The 17,623-nt window shown below is 34.3% G+C and overlaps 1 protein-coding gene across 1 annotated transcript in view; it reads left to right on the forward strand.

Annotated features, from left to right (window-relative positions):
• Window positions 1–17,623, forward strand: part of LOC137647168 (lachesin-like) — a 199,561-nt gene that overhangs the window by 167,536 nt on the left and 14,402 nt on the right. The window contains exons 2-7 of the mRNA XM_068380450.1: window positions 8,911–9,149; window positions 10,698–10,828; window positions 13,882–14,007; window positions 15,206–15,362; window positions 16,247–16,353; window positions 17,175–17,314. Coding sequence (XP_068236551.1) covers window positions 8,911–9,149; window positions 10,698–10,828; window positions 13,882–14,007; window positions 15,206–15,362; window positions 16,247–16,353; window positions 17,175–17,314 — 900 coding nt within the window. The remainder of the gene's footprint in view (window positions 1–8,910; window positions 9,150–10,697; window positions 10,829–13,881; window positions 14,008–15,205; window positions 15,363–16,246; window positions 16,354–17,174; window positions 17,315–17,623) is intronic.

Consider the following 17,623-nt stretch of genomic DNA (forward strand, 5'->3'; position numbering starts at 1 on the left):
AATAGGCATTTAGAATGTATAAAAATTTTCCATTTGAGTTCCTGCGGTTGCTAAAATCTGGAAACAATATGTAATTAATGAATGTTCCTATAAAGGTATTTAAACTTTATAGCCGGACCAAACTGATTAATGTATGGATTTGTATAAAATTTTTGCCCCCCCCCCATGTAAATAATTAAGTACCTCATTAGGGCTTACCAACGTTTATAACTTTCTTTCCAGCATTACCTGCTCAATTACATAAGCTGATTGAAATAGCAGGTGTTATTCCAGGCAAAAGCAATAACAGCTAGTTTCATAGGCCATATTGAAATTAATGCATTATCTTATTATGTACTGTAGAATCTAGGGATTTATTATGTATTATTGTTCTATATATTGATACGATAGTGTTATTTATTTTGTCACGCTTTAAAGAAAGCGGAAATAATTTCATGGTATACTCTTACAAATTCACATTAGACTTTGGTTACTTAACCAAAGCACATCTTATAGTTTTCCAAATTTTGTCTTCAGCACCTGACTTTTTTTTTTTTTTAATATTAGACAAAAAATTGAGTTTATCAATTTTCATAACCTAGATTATAAAATTAATCTCCGGACAATTTATTCAAACATGTATAAGTTAGGAACAAGATAATTAGTATTAAAAATATAATTTCGTGTAATTTGCTCGGGTTCCGTTAGTTATTATTTTTATTAGTTATTTTTAGCTAACGTCAACCCTAGTTGGAGAAGCAGAAAGCTATAAGGGTTCCAACATGGGTAATAGCCCAGTGAGGAAAGGAAATAAACTGTACACGAGAAATATTGAATAGGAAAATTAAGATATCGTAAGGTCAGTAATAAATTTAAATTTTTCTGTATATAAACCACCGAGACCCCTTGTTAACCTGTTCAATTATATTCGAAACTACTCAAAAAAACAACTTATACGGATGAAATATCAGTGATCGTACTATATCACTCTAGAATCACGCCCAGCTAAATAGGAGGAAAAATAACATGGCAGTGCTTTTTTTATTATTCTTTTCATACCCTATTTACCACGCATGATTGCTGCTCTACGGCTCAAATAAAAACCGTGAAGGTGTTGACAGCGTAAGTATTTGGTGCCCTGACTGAGGTGAATCTTTGTGAAAATCCCAAACCACCCTTGGTTTCTCCCTCCCCCTCTTTTTCCCTCCTCCTCCCCCTCCTTTCAGTGTACGGTTTTGGGGTTTGGCTAAAGTTACCCCTTGCAAAATCGCTTGATTCTCCTTTGTCAAAAGAAAATGATCCGTTTGCTTTATTTGCCCAGGAGGTTTTGAGGGAAGAGATGAAGGGTGGATGCCGGCGATAATGATAGCCTTGAGGGAGATCGGAGTGCGAAAGGTAGGGAGATAGAAAGGGAGAAGGGGTGTTTCTTTGGTAGAGAGAGAGAGAGAGAGAGAGAGAGAGAGAGAGAGAGAGAGAGAGAGAGAGAGAGAGAGAGAAGGGATGTTTCTTTGGTTTGAGAGAGAGAGAGAGAGAGAGAGAGAGAGAGAGAGAGAGAGAGAGAGAGAGAGAGAGAGAAAGGGAGAAGGGGTGTTTCTTTGGTAGAGAGAGAGAGAGAGAGAGAGAGAGAGAGAGAGAGAGACTGAGACTGTCGCCGGTTAGCAATTTCCTAGCAGAACCAAAAAGGCGAATTTGAATGGTCCAGTTAAGGGGGGAGGGAATGAGGTGCTGACGTTAAAAAGGGTAGGGAGGTTGCTGTGGGAGAGGGAGGGAGAGCTGTGTGGGAGAAGGGGAGAGAGAGAGGGGTAGGTGAGATGAAGGGGGGGGGGGGGGTCAATATAGTTGTAAGTGAAGCACACTTTATAAATTGACACCATTCAAACCCAACGATAAATCACCGCGTAGTTCTCACGGTGGACGAGGCTATAAGGTCTAGACTTTCGTAGGATACATATAGGAAAATCGTCCTTATGGATCATGATTGAGTACCAGGGATCATATGACCCACGTTATTATGGTAATGTCAGTGATACACTTCAACTCTATGGGGTAGCAGGCTTTGGGGGGTCCGAAATTTTGGGGGAACGAGCGAATATAATTCAGCCGTTAATCTAATGTCACTGCATGTATCGCTATTTTAACTGCTATTAATAATCATAATGACTTTTTTTCATTCGGGTAATTGATATGTTAACGTATTTAGGAGCAGATGGGAGATTTTTTTTTAGATTAGTCTATTTCTTATAGGATCGGTTAAACTTTAAGACTAGAGGATGTATTTTTAAGTTTCTATTCCATATAACTTTACTATTCCAACATATCTTAACTTTTTTTTTTTTTAAGTTAGCGATTGAAGACTTTAAATATTAAGCTGAATTAGAAAATACTAGCCGATTAACCTTTTCCACAGTAATTTATTTAGAAAAATGTCTGATTTCCACTTACGATTTTAGCTGGATGGAAGTCTTTAATTCATTTTAGTCCTTAACCAGAACGAAAAATATATATTAAATGTAGATTATGGTTAATTATTTTAGAACACGTTGAAAACTGAAGTTTCCTAAGTTTAAATGTATGGCCTTCGTTAATTTTTATTAATTTAATCTGTCAAACCATGAAAACCATTACACACTAATGGTTTGTTCTTAAAGGATTTAAGTCTTAATCATATGCGTACTCGTAGGCTATACTCGAATATGTTCAATTATATATCTTTAGGCCTACGTGTGGAAGTAGCTCAGCTCCATGAGCTGTTGGGTGTGTGTGTGTAGAGCTGTCGGTTGCCAGTGTATAATTAGTAATGAAAAATGTCCTGTTGAGAAACACGAAAATGACGGTAGATAATGAATGGCAGGAAGTAATGACCCCCGATAGTTAGGACAACAGAAAATATATCATTTCCGATTCTCTGTGAACATCATGAATTGTTCCATTTGTATTTGGAGTAAATGTGGCTATTATGGATATGCTGATTCAGCTTATGGCGTTTATTTACTTTGCAACACACTCTCTCGCTCGCTCTCTCTCTCTCTCTCTCTCTCTCTCTCTCTCTCTCTCTCTCTCTCTCTCTCTCTCACTGGTTGCATGATCCTTTACTCGGATATTAGTGGTTATTATTATCAATAACTAAGCTACAACCCTAGTTGGAAAAGTAGGTTTCTATAGGCCCCGGGGCTCCAACAGGGAAAATAGCCCAGTGAGGAAAGGAAACTAGGAAAAATAAGATATTTCAAGAACAGCTACAACATTAAAATGAAATAACTATATAAACTATGAAAAAAAACTTTATCAAAATAAGAGGAAGATAAATATGATAGAATAGTGAGCCCTAGAGTACCCTAGTGTACCCTCAAGTAAGAGACCTCTAACCCAAGACAGTGGAAGACCATCGTTCAGAGGCTATGACACCATCCAAGACTAGAGAACAATGGTTTGATTTTGGAGTGTCCTTCTCCTAGAAGAGCTGCTTTCCATAGCTAGAGTCTCTTCTACCCTTACCAAGAGTCGAGTAACCCCGTAGGTGAAGAAGAATTGAATGGTAATCCTAGTGTTGTCAGGTGTGAGGACAGAAGAGAATATTAGATGTGTGGATAAATGGAATATGAACCGTAACCAGAGGGAAGGATCTAATTTAGTACTGTCTGGCCTGTCAAAGGACCCCATATCTCTAGCGGTAGTATCTCAATGGGTGGCTGGTGCCCTGGCCAACCTACTACCTATAAAGACATTTAGTGAAGACATTAAGTTTAGATATTTTAACTTCTGTACTGACGCGTAGGTTGTGCGCATGCGCGCACAGTCGCACAGCGTGAATACACAGGCTGCATTGTTGGTAGCTCTTATGAAGGGTGGGAAACTTCACAATGGAAGAGCAATTTATAAAAATGACATATTGAAAGGCGGCTGAAGTAATTGGGGACGGATGGAGAGACACGACGGGTGGGACAAAGAGGAAAGTAAAGGGAGAGGGAAGGGGGAGAGTCTGGGAATCAAAAAGACGAACTTACTGATGGAAATGTCAAAAAGCGATGTGAAACTTTAGAATGTTCTATATTGTGACAACTTTAGAATTTTCTATATTGTGACAACTTTAGAATGTTCTATATTGTGATAACCTTAGTATTTTCTAGATTGTGATAACTTTAGTATTTTCTAGATTGTGATAACTTTAGTATTTTCTAGATTGTGATAACTTTAGTAGTTTAATGTGTAACTTTTCTTATTAAATTTAGGAAGATTTATGTATTTATATTTATATTTAAATCTCTCTCTCTCTCTCTCTCTCTCTCTCTCTCTCTCTCTCTCTCTCTCTCTCTCTCTCTCTCTATATATATATATATATATATATATATAATAATTTATTTTGCGCATTTTTGTTTTTGTAATTAGAATATTAGTACAAGAAGTTGTGTAAAATTTGTTAGTCCTTCAGTATCTGTGTTTTTGGGCTGAGAATAATGAGTCATTTCGACCAAAAAATTCCCCCGAAACATTTCCAAAACCTTAATTGAATTTCTTTATTAGAGCCACGTAGAAATTGCCTAACAAATAACGTAATATGGTAGTTACCATCTGCAGAATAATTTGGTTTGTTTCGCTATTTATACCAGAAAATTACGGGTAAGAATAAACTTCGCCCGCCACACTAATTATATCGTTATTGTCTGTATTTGTCAGCAGGGAAAAATTATTCGCCGACAAGCTATATTGCGTGTGAATGTGTTGGCGTAATTAAATTTGTATATATTTTTAACTAATATTAATATAATTAACCCATATATTTAATTGCTTAAAGGAACTGTTTCCTATGTCCCGTCACACACACAAAAGCAGGATCTATAAGTAGGTTTCTTTTTCTTTTTTTTTTTTGTCTTGGAAGTATTTAGAGAATCATAAAATGCATTTATTGTTAATTGTCGAATTCAACCAAGCGAAGCACTTGACGAACAAGGGCTATTACTCGAGAGCCTCTATATAGGCTGTCATCAAGTTTGACTTAAACAATCTTGGGACCTCATATTTGATAGGTCTAGATCCCACAGCCGAGGTAAACACATTTTTGTAATGCAATAACTACGCCCACATTAAAATACAAAAACTCATTCCATATTTATTTCTTAAAATTTCAAAGCTGTAATATAAAAATTTTCACTGTTTATTCACCCTTAGACCTGTGTTTGAATGAAATAAATGTTTTTACAGCAGAACTTGTATGCTTTCAGATATGTTTAACGATGAGACCCATTTAAAATTATTTTTAAAAACGCAAGTTAAGGATTTCTCTGGTCATCTATTGTTTGATTCATGATATAAAATGCTCGTTTCAACGGTAATTGACCCATTTGTGTATTTTTTTAAATTATGGTTGAACATTAATTAGTTCTAAGAACTAGTTGTTACAATAGAATGTTGTTACAATAGAATGTTGTTACAATAGAATGTTGTTACAATAGAATGTTGTTATAATAGAATGTTGTTACAATAGAACATTTTGCAATGCAAAGTAGATTTCGTTAAATTCTCTCTCTCTCTCTCTCTCTCTCTCTCTCTCTCTCTCTCTCTCTCTCTCTCTCTCTCTCTCTCTCTCAGTAGTTAAGGCGAAAGAAGCAAGCGTAACGTATGCTGAAACTTTTCATTCATCTTTATTTTGCCCCTTTGGATTTTATCACTGTCGTTTTCCTCTCCCTTTAGAGTTAAGAACTAGTCGAAGCAATAACTATTATTCGGGGCTCTCTCTCTCTCTCTCTCTCTCTCTCTCTCTCTCTCTCTCTCTCTCTCTCTCTCTCTCTCTCTCTCTCACTTGCATTTATTTGGCATTTAAAGACGAGTGAGTACTGTAGTGTGTGACAGTAATGCTATGAGAAGTCTCAATATTTTTGTGGAAGTTTCTTTTAACAATTTTGGAAATTTTTGATTGGTTACATGTAACTTACGAAATACGTATTTCGTTGGTTATTTAGTTTAATCAAAACCAGTGCATACCCTGAACAAACTATAATTAAAACTTATATTTTATTACTACTACTACTACTACTACTACTACTACTACTACTACTACTACTACAAGCCAAGCTAAACCCCTAGTTGGAAAAGCAGAATGCTATAAGCCCAAGTGCTCATACTGGGAAAAAAAAGTTCAAAAGACTAAATAAACAATGGTTTGATTTTAGAGTGTCCTTATCATAGAGGAGCTGCTTGCCATAGCTATACTCTCTTCTACCCTTACCAAGTGGAAAGTAGCCACTGAACTATTACAGCGCAGTAGTTAACCCCCTTGAGTAACTGTAGTTGTAGCAAATCATTGGCCATAAAAACGAACTAAATATCAGGAATTTCATTTAGTAAAGGGAAGTATTATAATTCTTCATTCTAAAGTCGCTTCTTATGTAATTTTACTCAATTTATATTCTATTCAACTCAAATATGCAATATTAAACCATTAAACGAAATTTAAGTGATTGTTTTACTCTGATTGGTTATAATAATTTTTGTAAAGGCCTACTAGGAAACTCGTATGCAAGATTTAAAAAAAAAAAAATAACTAATTTTTTATTACTCATTGGTAATGATCTATTTATAGTCCTACTAGTTAACTCTTATAAAAGATTTTGATAAAACGACGAAATTTAAGATTATTTTTACTGATTGGTAATAATTTGTATAGCCCTACTAGTCAACTCATGTGCACGATTTTAAAACAATCTACGAAATTAAAGATAGTTTAGTACTCTTATTGGTAGTAATAATTATTCATGTATAGGCCTAAGAGTCAATTTGTGTATAGGCCTACTAGTAAACTCCTTTGCACTATTTTGTTAAAACAATCAACGAAATTTAACAGATTGTTTATTACTGATTGGTAATAATTTATGTATAGGCCTACTAGTCGCCTCATGTGCACGATTTTGTTAAAACAATCTACGAAATTTAACAGTAATTGTTTATTACTGATTAGTAATAATATATGTATAAGCCTACTAGTCGCCTCATGTGCACGATTTTAAAACAATCTACGAAATTTAACATTGTTTATTACTCGGATTGGTGACCCAATCTGTAAGGCATCCAATTGAAAAGAAATCCTGTTTGTATCCTAAAATTCCTTGACCCCATCCAAGGGGAAAGTTTTCCTTAAAGCTGCAGAAGAATGGCCAAAATAAATAACTAATGAGAACTTAACATTCTTTTTGAAGTGGCTACGATTCAAGATTATAAAATGAGAGCATTTTCTCCCGGAAGTTTTCTGGCAAGTTAGTTTTTCCTGAAAGCCAAATGAAATTCTCACGAAAAACATCGCAATCTAATTTGTACGACAAGTGAAGGAAATTTCATTTTCCCTTCCACAATTTTCTTAAGCTGTTGCTGCTTACGTTTTATGAGGATTTTTAACCCTGTGAATTTTGGATGGAGAGATGAAGACAAATGGTTTTTGGCTAAATTGTGTTTTTTTTTTTCAACTAAATATGTTTTAAAGCATTTTCCTTAAAGAATATAATTACGTAACATTAAAAGAACTATCTTGACACATGTAACCCTAAAAGTATGTACCAAATACTAGCAATGAAAGTACTATATACAGTATATTTAGGAGAAGAACACTAAAATCAAACTATTATTTTCTAGTCTTGGGTAGTGCCATAGCCTCTGCACCTGTGTCTTCCACTGTCTTGGGTTAGTTCTCTTGCTTGAGGGTACATTATTCTATCTTTTGTCTTTTCCTCTTATGTTTATATAGTTTATATTGATGTTTATTTTAATGTTACTATTCTCAAAAATATTTTTCCTTGTATCCTTTCCTCCCTGGGCTATTCTTTTCCTCTTGTGTTTTTTTTCTTTTTTTTTAGTACCTATATTTTGAGATTTATTTTAATGTTACTGTCTTTTAAATATTTTTCCTTGTCTCTCTTCCAAACTGGGCTATTTTCCCTGTTGGAGCCCCTAGGCCTATGACATCCTGCTTTTCCAACTAGGGTTGTAGCTCAGTAATTAATAATAATAATAATAATAATAATAATAATAATAATAATAATAATAATAATAATAATAATAATAATAATAATAATGTGGCATCTACTCCCCACACTAAACCAGACGACCTAGTCATCAATATCCTCTTCTCTTCGACTCGATAATGAAGGAGAGAAGAACGCAAGAGAGACGCGCGTACTCATTATAGTCTCCCCATGAGATAAATCAACTGCCTCATAACATGGGGGCCTTTTTGCTCCCTTGTATATTGCCCTCTTGCCCCATTACGGTAACGTCTTTCGATTGATGATTCTCTAGGAGCAGCCGTTTATTGTTTCAACTCCTGCCACATTCCCCTACCCTCACCCCCTAACTATGTACCCTTTGCTTAGGGGCCGAGAAAGTGAAGGTGTTTACATGTTTGTTGCCTTCACGTCTGCTAATCTTAAAAATACAGTATTTTAGAAGTACTGTAAAAATACAGTATTTTAGAAGTACTGTACTTATAAATGTATATTTGTATGTACATGTGTATATGTATGTACATGAGTATGTATATGCCTGTCTCCTCATCTTATAAATACAATATTTTATTATTATTGTATTTGTACATGCGTATATGCTTGTACATGTGTATACGCCTCCACGTCTCCTTATCTTATAAATACAATATTTTAGAAGTACTGTATATGTATGTACAAGTGTACATTTGTCTCTACGTCTCCTAATCATTTAAATACAATATTTTAGTAGTACTGTATATGTATGCATGTACATGTGTATATGCATGTACATGTGTATGTATATAACAAACAATCAGGAATTATGACATTTTCGGGTAGAGCATTATCATTACAATTGATGTATATTTTACCTTTTTAATTTTGTATTTATATAATAAAATACATTTATGAAATAATATTTTATTTTTAATTCGGTATCATGGCATTTATTATTATTTTTTAGGTCTGGCGGTTCGAACACCATCTATAAGTTGGATCACAAAGGAGCAAGTTGTTGACATCGGCTCGAGCATCCAGCTCGAATGTTCGGTGCAATATTCCCAGGATTACCCTGTCCTCTGGGTCAAGAGAGGATCGGGCAGCGTGCAGGACCTGCCCATCTCGTCAGGTCCTTCCCTTATCCTGAGGGACTCAAGATATGCTCTTCGACATGACGAAGGTTCTGCTACTTATATCCTACAGGTAGGAGGATGTGGTAAACATTCAAGGAATGTTTTAGATGTGTATTTCTCAGATTAGCAGTGATTGGTTTCATGCCTTCGGTTTAAATACTTTAAAAAGACTAAATATTTGTTTATTTATCTTCAGTGTGTTTCGTTAAAGCAGAATTCTTATACATACCACTTTAAAGTTTAATATATTTTGATGAACCAAAATTTTTTTATTTCATATTTTGCTGAACACGTGTTGAGCCATTAGAAATAGACTATTTTGATTATCATTAATTTTATAAACAAATCTCTAGCATTCATGATACTGTCTTGTGATTTTTATTTAGTTTGTGGTTTTATGTTCCTTGTATTTAATTTGTATCCAGAAAACTTATTTTTCATTCTAACAATTTAGTAAGAAAAAAAAAATCTCAACTTCGTAATCTAAATTTTTTTTGCGATATTATGCATATTCATTCCTTGTAATTTTAATATTTTGTGCAATTTTTTCTCTTACAATAATTCATTTGTCCCTGGTCCCATTCAATCCCTCATCAATTATGCTAATTTACCACTTCGACAGTATTGATTACTGTGAGCTGATTTTCATAGTCTTGCTTGGTGGAGCTGAGCTGATTTTCATTGTCCTGCTTGGTGGAGCGGAAACAAAGGATCCATTTAATGTTCATCCCATAACTCTCCAACATAACGAAGGATATCTCCCCTTTTTTACCTCTTCGTATCAAACTTCAGGGCACAAATCCATTATAACTATTTTCATCCTGCAGAAAACCATTTTCGTCTTGATATTGCATTTTCTTGGTAGTTATCCCTCCCCACTTAATGACAGTCTGGGATTCTTTGTTGTCCATGATACTCTACTCGTGTTTTTACGTGACTGGTTTACAATAACCAATTTCCAATTAGAGGTAGAAAATTAAGTGATATTGAGAGATTGTCTTGGCTGTATTTGATTTTACAGTAAATGGTTCTTGCGATTTTGTGGATAAATTTGAAGTACAGTATGTATATTGATTTATTGGGAGTAAAGGTTCATTTTTGCTATAACAGATTGTTACTAGATTTGTTCTTGTCTTAATATTTTAGACCAAAAGGACACTTGAAATAAGCCCTAAAACTGTGGAGTATCTCTTTATTTCATCATTTATGTGTTTTCCTATATTTCTGATAACGGTTTTGATATAACTTTGTCCATTTTCATTCTATTCTCAAATCACAAAGTAGCTTTGCTCTCATATTAATCAAATATAAAGATTTAATAAATGTTGTTGTTAATTTTGTGCAACTATTTATTTTATTCAAGGCTGTAAATATAATTTTGCTGAATATTAAGGTGTCAAAAATAACTTCCAAGTGATCCAATATTTAATTTTATAAAGTATTGTCAAACACATTTTGACTGGCCAATTTTACTAAATGTTTAGGAAGTGTCAAAAAAGAAGAAAAAAAAACTGCCAATTGATTCAAAATTACATGTAATAAAGAATTATCAAGGACATTTTGACTCTCTTATATACTAATGTAGCTAATCATTCATTAATGCATCGTTGTGTTTCAGATTAAGGATATCCAGGAAAGCGATGGAGGTAATTACATGTGTCAAGTCTTGATTGGCATAAATAACAGAATCACAGCCAATGTCGAACTGTTGGTGCGTAGGCCACCAGTCATTTCCGATAATTCTACCAGGTGAGTAAATATATCCATTTAATGTGATTTTTAAATTTAGATAAAAGGCTTGGTGTACTTTTGTCTTATTCTGTGTTAGGCTATATATTATAAGGCTTGGTAGTTTACTAGTGCTTTTGGTGTGCTTATGTGTACCAATTGTTTACTGTTAGATATTATAATTATTTATTATAATTATTATTTATTACCAATTATTATTATTACTAATTATTATTATTACTAGCTAAGCTACAACCTAAGTTTTAAAAGAAAGATGCTATAATCTTAAGGGCTCAAACAGGGAAAAATAGCCCAGCGAGGAAATAAATAAGATATGAGAAGTAATGAACAATTAAAATAGAATATTTTAAGAACAGTAACTACATTAAAACAGATATTTCATATATAAACTATAAAAATACTTATGTCAGCCTGTTCATATAAATGCTGCAAGTTTGAACTTTTGAAGTTCTACCAATTCAACTACCCAATTAGGAAGATCATTCCACAACTTTGTCACATCTAGAATAAGAATTCTAGAATGTGTAGTATTGAACCTCATGATGGAGAAGGCCCGACTATAAAATTAATTACAGGCCTATTATTACGATGAGTATGGAACTGTCTGGGAAGATTCATGTAAAGGATGGTCAGAATTTTAGAAAAGCTTATGCAACATGCATAACTAATTAATTGAACAACATTGCCAGAGATAAATCTCTAGATCAGGAATAAGAAATTTAAGACAGTCCATGTCCAAATTAACATGAGAATTGGCAGCTGAAGACTAGACAGGAGAAAAATACTCTAAACATAGTAAAATGAAAGAATTAAAACTCTTCAGAATAGGCTTTCTTAATAATCCAATTTTTTTTTTTTTTGTGAAATTGCAGATAACACAGAACTACTGTTCTCAAAAGTAATATCCTGTCCAGAATCACTCCTAAAATTAGAGTCGTAGAATTAAAGGAACGTTATCACTGCTTTTGATCCAGATGTTGAGGAGCCACTGTTCTTGACCTACTTACAATCATACTTTGAGTTTTGTAAGGATTCAACTTCGTGCCCCATAATTTGCATCATGTTCTAATTTTAGCTAGATCTCTAAGGGATTCAGCAACCCCAGATCCACATTGATGCCAAGAGAGTAGCGTCATCTGCATATGCAACAAGCTTTTTTTTTTTTCCTTTTTTTTTTTTTTCTTGGCCAAAGCACATGTCATGTGTATGTAGAATGAAAAGTAATGGGTCAAGAACACTACCCTGAGGAACACCAGATATCACATTTCTGTACTCATAATGGTGCCCATCAAAAAGTTTCTGTAGTCTTATTACTTGAAAATTAAATAATGATGCAAAGAAATTACCCACCCACTCACTACTGTTTGAGTTTGAAAACAAGGGCCTCATGATTAGCATGGTCAAAGGCAGCACTGAAATAAAGGCCAATCATAAAAACTTCCTGACCACAATATAAGTGATTTATGTACAGCATTGGAGATAAGGAGGGAATCCCATACTCTAAGGCCTTTACGAAAACCAAATTGCAAACTAGGGAACCGATAATTACCTTCAGCAAACCTAATGAGACTTTTTGCCAAAAGATGTTAAAAAAAAAAAATTTTAGATATGGGAGTTATGGAAATTGGCGGGTAATTGGTTGGACTGGAGCTACCCCAAACACGTTTATGTAGTGAAGTAACGTTTCCGATTCTCCCAAGTGCTAAAAGCTCCTATTCTTGCCAACTTGCGCAAAATGACAATGTTGAAGCTAAGAAATCTGCAGTCTTTATAAAAAGAAAATCAAGGTCTATCATGGAAGCTTTAATTTCATGAGCAAAAAGCTAAACTAGGTAGTTTACCCTCGGGAAAACAGGAAAAAGGAAGATGGTTTCTCATTACTCTCCTTACTGTCAAACACATCGGCCAAAAAGGTATTTTTTTTCAGAGCCATCTGGTTTAAGTAAAGAAGGAACTGATGCATCTACACCGAAGGCTAGTGATTTTATGGTAGCTCACCACTCGTGTTCCTGGGTTTTACCAGAATGTTTCTTTTATGGTTAAATTATATTCATTTTCAGTTGATGCATAAACTTCTGAACAAAAGCTCTTAAGCAGAGTATAGTTATTCAAAAGTTAAATACGCTTATTTTACTTTTACAGTACTTTATACCGTATGGATATTCCAATAACTAGACAATAGTGTGAAAAAGGTTTAATAAAAGTTTATATGGGAAGTGCCTCGCTAATTGACGATTGTGAAAAAAGCAAAACAAAGCATATCAGAGTAGGCAAATCAACATGGATAAGTATGCAGATGCACAAATGGCATAAGTAAGCTGTGGTGTTTAGTTTTCAGTCATTAAAAAGCCTCTGAAACCTATATACTGCTACAGTCTTACTGCAAAGGAAATTTGATGCAGGTACTGGCATTGACAACATGGCACTTTGTAATTTGAGAAGGGATAAGAAATTGTGTTTTGGTCTATCCTGGGTGAACTCCAGATGAACATGAAAACAATTTCAGATAGACCTTTGATAGAATTTTGATAGCATATGTATCATAGTGTTTGTGTCTGTTATGTCCTTTAACTTTGTTCTTTTCAAAATGTAGTATTTTGTTTTTAACGGTTAGCTATGTTTATCATAATTGCGTGAGTTTTTATTCTTGATATTGTTCTTGTATTTGCATGTACTGTTTAGTATAGGAATTTAGTTCTTTGGAAGTTTGCTTGAAAAATAAATTTTCTCATTGCATGTATTACAAGAATGTTTACATTGGGTCTCTACAATAGTCATTATGTCAAAAGGTTAATCATAGACTACTAATTTAGCTGTTGATGGTAGGGTTTCTTGCTGATACTGTAATAATTTTTCTGAGGGGGGCAACCCATCAATGGAGATAAAAACTAATGATAAAGTATGGCCGAGGACTGGAAATGTTGATGCATTTTCCAGTTAGGAGGAAAGGTTTGGATGCTGGTGTAAACAGCAGTACTGTATAATAAATTTAGAAATGTCGCCTAAATAGTCCTATATCCTATACAATACTTATATATATATTTTTTTTTCAGGTCTGTTGTAGCCAGTGAAGGGGAAAGTGTAGAGCTATCCTGCTATGCTGGTGGTATGCCCATCCCAGATATCTCCTGGAGAAGAGAAAACAATGCCATTCTCCCCACTGGAGGATCCATCTACAGGTAATTTTGTAACTCTGTATGCAAAACAGTCTGGGGAAAAAAGCAGCAAATAAAACTACTGTACGTGATTATAGGAATTTTGCAACTAACTGCTGCCTTGTACAGTAGCAGAAAAATAAATTTTGCTCTTCTACTTTAGAAAGGAATTTATCATAAAGTTTTGATACTCTTTCATGAAGTCTTAAAAGTGAATATCTTGACTTTGGAAACTTTTGAAGTCTTTATTTACATACAGCTTAGCTGTTCAATACAGTTTGTAATTAAAATGAGGAATTTGGTTTTAAGGCCTGGTAGGTCATTCAGTACTGATATTGTTTAGGTCAGGGCCAATAGTTTTTATATAAGAGCACTGTTGTACACACAGTGACTCTGGAATTAATAAGCTTCCTTTCGCCTACCAGTCTTTTATATAAACTTCAATCCTTCATATAGAACATTTTCCCTGGCAGATTTCCTCAGTTGAGCAAGAAAGTAATGTTAAAGTTTCTTATAAAAAAAGGTAACAAAGTAAAGTATATAGTTAGCTAGCCCATTTTAATTAGGGAGCTTTGACAATGGGAAAAACTTTTTTGTAGAAGTGCTGTATGGTCTTCAAGGATTTTCCTGTTAAATGTTAAAGCAGGGAATCATATTTTTGGAAGTCTAGAACATGAAATCCAGTGTGACAATTGGAGTCCCCCTTTTAGTCTTAAACAGGAAAGCCCTTGGAGACCAAACAGCACTTTAATCCCAAAAATTTGTTTTGTAATCACAAAGTAACTTGGTTAATATTGCCCAGTGGGGCTGTAAGACATGTAAACAAAATATTTATTAACTAATTCTTTTTAGTTCGATGATTAAAGTATGGTTTGCATGGTAAAGCAATGTGGTTGAAGTTTATTTTTAAACCGTGTATTGAGATATTTACCAGTGTAGAATTCCAATATGTGGTTTACATGTCAACAGTTCTTTTCTTGAATTACAAATGTTACTTCTAATTTAGTGGTACATAATGAATAAAACCCTGTATAATTAGTACTTTCCAAATAAGTGGCCTTAGCATTAAAATATTTACAGTATTCTGAACATTTTGAAAGCATTTGGTTACTGTACTAAAATTTTGTAATTGCTGATCTTGTTATAAGGTACTGTATACCATCAAAAACTTCTATCCTTTATCAATATTTTTATTGCTCACCATGTAATGCCTTTTCAACAGGGGCAACGTCCTTCAGATTGCTAATGTCCGCAAGGAGGATAGAGGTACTTACTACTGTATTGCAGAAAACCAAGTAGGAAGAGGTGCTCGCAGGAACATCAACGTTGAAGTGGAGTTTGCACCAGTTGTTTCAGCTATTCGTCCCAGAGTATATCAGGTAAAGGATATCTCGTGAATGTTGGACTACCTTTAGAAAGTGCATTTGAATTACATACTTTACCTTTAATATTATGTTTACTCCTGAATTGTTTTCCATAATTGTGAAATATGCATATTTGATTTTTTTTATTTAATTTTATGTCCTATCAAACATTTTAATTATAATAGTACGATAGATTAAATTTTTTGTGTGTCAAAATGCCCATGGCTGGGATTAGGGGGTTCACTGTGACATTTCAAAGTAAAAATTAGTGACTGGACATAATGGAAGAAATTGGGAGAAGAATTATGGAAGGATAAATGAGTTCAGCTAGGGCCTTTAAAGGATACTGCAAAGACCTGAGTAAAGCTTACAGTGGAGCGAAGAGGTTCACTGGTAGTGTCACACCCTTCAGGACTTTGGGAAAGATTCCCATATGGGACTAGTGCTTACAATGAACCTCATCTGGTGCACTTTAAGCATTAATTTGAGTCTTTGCAGCATCCCATAATTATGACCCTTACCTGCTTATTTCCTAATTCTGTCCGGCTGTCTTAATTCTTTTGACTACTAACTTCGTGATGCAGTGGATGTTCCTCTGGTTGCACTTAGTGCAAAATGGCATCCCTGACCTGTCAAACCATAGGGCCAAAGTTTCCATAAATCCACAGTTTCCTGATCGCTTATTGGTTGGACGAGATAATTCTAACCAATCAACGATCAGGAAACTTTTCGAGCTAAAAGGGCACCGCTGCGAGTCGGTGCAAATCTGCCTCGATAAAAGAAATGGACTAAAGTTATATTTTAACCTTGTCGATAATTTTTTTCTTTCTTTTTTTTCATCCCTGCTCTTGAAAATGGCTTCTAATGAAATTTAATAATATAATAACCCCCTGTCTTAGGCTCTCCAATATGACATGGATCTCGAGTGCCACGTTGAAGCTTATCCTCCAGCAGCCATCACATGGATCCACAAGCAGGAAGCTTTAGTAAACAATCAGCATTATAGGTAAAGCCCAGCAATATTCTTTGTTTCTGAAGGTTTATGAAAACACACACTTATCTTATTGCAATAAATTTTCAGTCTTTCTAACTGGTTAATGCCTCCATGTTGCATTGTTGGCCACTGTCCACTTTTTCCATTCATATGTTGCATCTTTTTTCCCCCTCCCATTATATCCATAATCCTCTTCTCCACATCCAACACAATTCCCATCCCTGGCATGTTCTTAGCTCTTGGTGGGTCGAACCTCTCTTATTATGTGGCTGTAGTATCTCGATTGAGCTTCCCTAGCCTTCTTTACATTATATATACTACCATTCTTTTTGTATCTTATGAATCTCCTAATTTCTAAACAAATTTCTTATAATTTAATTGACTACTGTAGATATTTTTACCTACATTATTTTAAGATATAAAATTTTTATATAGAGTAAAAGCTTTAATAGACTATACAATACTAGTGTATCCAAGGCCACTTAATCATGGTATACAGTTTACAGTAGTGCAAGAAGTTTATTTGGGCATTTCATATATGTTTCAGTATCTTGAAGGACTTTCACTTCTAAAGTAATGGCCTAGTAGGGCAATTGTTCATATTTTATGAATCTTAACTCTACTGAAGGATTATATATATTTAGGGAAAAACTAGTTAAACTAAATGCTTCTACAGTATCTTGTGTTGTACAACCATCATAGCCTTCTGTCAGTGAATTTTGATCAAAAGTAAGAGTATGCAACTAAAGACATTTTCTTTATAGGAATTTTCTAATTTCATTGAGTCAGATAAAACTCTTCATACTAACCTTGTTTTACTTGCAATATTTCAGAGTATCACAGTTTGCTACTGCCGACGAATTTACAGATACCACACTCAGGGTTCTTACCATCGAGAAACGACAATTTGGAAATTACACATGTATGGCTACCAACAAATTGGGTCAATCTGATGCTACTGTCACTCTCATTGGTAAGATATCTCATAATTAAAGTTTCATCTCTAGTAATTCATGTCATTGTCATCACCATTATTAGTCAAGGTAATCTAATATGCATCTTTACTTTCATAGCGATGAAAATTTCTCCTGCAAACTGCACATCTTAAAGAAGGGAAATTTCTAAAGGTAGATGGCACCTTTCTTAGAAAAATTTAAGAAATTGCATGCTACAGCTTAGTATTTTCAATTCAGTCATAGAAGACTGCTTAAGGAATAAAGGCCAAAAGTTCTGAACATCTGAATTAAATATTGAATTGGTAGCAGGATAATAGTTGCAATCT

Source organism: Palaemon carinicauda, chromosome 9, assembly GCF_036898095.1.
Source record: "Palaemon carinicauda isolate YSFRI2023 chromosome 9, ASM3689809v2, whole genome shotgun sequence".
Classification (NCBI taxonomy): domain Eukaryota; kingdom Metazoa; phylum Arthropoda; class Malacostraca; order Decapoda; family Palaemonidae; genus Palaemon; species Palaemon carinicauda.